Source organism: Arachis ipaensis, chromosome B05, assembly GCF_000816755.2.
Source record: "Arachis ipaensis cultivar K30076 chromosome B05, Araip1.1, whole genome shotgun sequence".
Taxonomy (NCBI): Eukaryota; Viridiplantae; Streptophyta; class Magnoliopsida; order Fabales; family Fabaceae; genus Arachis; species Arachis ipaensis.
Window position 1 is genome coordinate 125,820,200 of NC_029789.2, and position 2,953 is coordinate 125,823,152.

The 2,953-nt window shown below is 30.2% G+C and overlaps 1 protein-coding gene across 4 annotated transcripts in view; it reads right to left on the bottom strand.

Annotated features, from left to right (window-relative positions):
* The window catches only part of LOC107641052 (uncharacterized protein At4g15970-like), a 10,674-nt gene that overhangs the window by 4,359 nt on the left and 3,362 nt on the right, over positions 1 to 2,953 (bottom strand). For all 4 annotated transcript variants that reach the window (XM_021124437.1, XM_021124435.1, XM_021124436.1 and 1 more), the window contains exons 3-4: positions 2,270 to 2,638; positions 227 to 708 (exon numbers count right to left, since the gene is read on the bottom strand). In XM_021124437.1, the coding sequence (XP_020980096.1) occupies positions 227 to 708; positions 2,270 to 2,638 (851 nt within the window). The remainder of the gene's footprint in view (positions 1 to 226; positions 709 to 2,269; positions 2,639 to 2,953) is intronic.

The following is a 2,953-nucleotide window of genomic DNA, read 5'->3' on the forward strand; positions in this document are numbered from 1 at the left end:
TATATATGTAATTAATTAATAATTATTTATATCTTAATTAATAATTATGTTAGATGTAGACTAAAATTATTTATTAATATAAATGTACATTAAAAATGAGTTAAATGTGATTGATTTTAGTAGTGTGCAAATAATATTTTTCTTTAATTAATGGTATTATAAAAAAATTCATGAATTAATCTTATCTATCTTTGTGGCAGATGTTAACATAAGTTAATTACATTACCTGCAAAGTTGAGGAACAGTCCAAGAACGATGTGATTGTTGTTTCTCAATCTGAGGCAGTGCCATGTAATTTTTCCAATCCTGAAGCAAGATCTTAAGATCATTGACTTTGTTGTCCAATCCAACACAACAATTGGCATGCATTGTACAAACTTGGTTAAAGTCGTCACTGGGCCGGCAAAACCCACCAAAATATGTTGTGCTTAAGAACCTAATCTTCAAATTCATGCTGGAAATGTTAGGGTGAATCTTGATCATGTTAAACGCATCTTGATCATGCAAGTTTGGGTAAAGTTTGCTAGAGTTGAACCAAAACTTGTAGAGCCAAATGGTTTTTTCATTGGATTTTACATAGCTGAACCCTGTGTTTGGAGCATTATTCAGATCCGACGAGTTTCCAGTGAAATAATCACAAGAAGTTTGGAAATCTGCATCTTCTTGAAAATGTTTGAAGGGGTTCCTTAGCCACATTACATCAGTATCCTATAAATAAATCAAATAAAAAACAGTTTTAGTATACATGGCATTTATTTAGTTCATTTTTTAGGGACAATAAAAATAATTACCAACAATTGGAAATTAACCAACGAATTTGTCACTAGAAGTTCTTAGCACGGTTAAAACTTTTGTTCCAAATTTTTAGTGACTCTGTCTAAATCCTAGTAAAGGTGTATGTGTATTCAATGCTCAAGTTTGGAAATAAGGATGGTATTTTCATACAACCTTTTTCTTTTGTAGAAAAGAAAAAAAAAACCATAAATATTATATTTTCTTTTAACACGAGCATTATAATGCTGCTTCCAATTGTTCTTTAGGTAAAGTATTGATTTAGTCTTTTAATGTTATATTTAGAAAATTTTATCCAAAATATTTGAAATGTCATATTTTTATTTTTAAATATTTTATTTTTTGTTTTAATTTTTAATTAAATTATTATTTTTAAAAAATACTCATATTTTATTTATATTTTTTATTTTAATTTTAGTAAATTTGAATTTTATTCCTTAGAGATAATTTTTTGATAGTCAACAATTAATCAACTCTTTCTTTCAATTTTATCCCTAAAACATATTCATTATTAGAAAAAGTATAGATAACAAGATTTTTCAACAATGTATAAACAATATGATTTAATAGGATTAAAAGAATAAATTTAATTAGTAGCATTAAATTAAGATGTAGTGTATTTTCATTTGATTAGTAATTATTAATGTTAGTTCAAAATTTTCATTGTTTACCTAGCACTCACCTCATTATTATCATTTCTGTTCGAAAAACCCTTCCTTTCTTCTTTCCAAACCCCTCTCCCTCACACCATGCCCTGCCATCGCATTTACCTCCTCAATCATTCGCTGTCGCTACAACCACCTCGGCCTTTTTACCTCTCTCGTCATGACCAATATCCACCCTCGTTGCTATCACAACCACCTTTGCCTCCTTCATCACTCGCAGTAACAACCTTTATGTTTTCCACTATTTCGCTTGTCGTCGTTGATTTTTGTTTCTATTGTTCAAATCTGTGTTGAGTGGTGGTTGTTGTTGTTCTTGGTGATGGTGGGTTGTAAGAATGGATAGAAATTTTGGAAGGGGTGGCAGTGAGTAAAAGGAATGATAACAGAAATGTGGTGGATGTGATCGATTGAGTTTCTGATGAAGTGAAAAGGGTTTATGGTGTTGCGACGAGTATGAGAACGAGGTGTGATGGTAGCAAGGTAGTTGGGGCAGTGGTAAGTGTGAAGGGTGATAATCGTGGCAGTGTTCATGACAGCTGGCGGGATTGGGGCAATGGTGATCATCGAGGGAAAAACTAGTGATAATGATTGTTGATATTTATGGGTAGAGTTGAAAAAGAAATTGATTAATGGTTCACCGTCAAAATTAAAATTTATAGAAATTTTAGGGATAAAATTAAAATGAATTAATCGTTAAAGGATATTTTTAAAATTTTTTAAGAATATTAGAAACAAAAAGTAATATAATTGTGGCGTGCAACTGCAAATGAAGAAGATATTGATTTGAGATAAAAAAAAAAAAGTGTATGTACCGTGAAGATAAAGCTGTAGCCCAGTTCAAGAACAAGGCCAAGAAACTCAATTTTTTTCCACACAATGTGGAGGTAGTCTTTGGTCATAAAAAATGCTTCCTTTGATGTGGCATTCTCGCTCTTTGATTCAATTTGATAACAATGTGGGTGTACGGCTTGGCAACGTACCTGTGCCTTTTGGTCCCAATTAATTACCACCAAATGATTTAAGAAACGTTGTGTCTCGTTCCCAATTCGAAAACTCTCTCGAAATACATCAAATATTGAACCCGGTTCTGCCCATGCATCATTTAAATTTGTGATGATAACTGTGTTATTCTCCATCGATGCATTTCTTAGAATACTCTCTAGCGTCGACTCATGTTTCTCCTGCTAAATGAAAGAGGAGACAACAATATTAAACCCCAATATTATATATTGTCTAAAATATTAGTCAAATCTATTAACATTTTCTAATATTTTTTTCGTCATATATATTTATATCTTGAACATTTTAAAAGTGATTCAATGCTATTTACGATTAACTCAATTAAACATTACTAATAAAGGTGGTGAAATATATAATAAATGTTGTTACAAGTGGCAAAATCTTATAATATTATTATTGTGAATATATTTAAAATATAGTTAAAAAAATAAAAATATATAAATAAAGAAAAATTAAATTTAAAAATTTTAGGATAG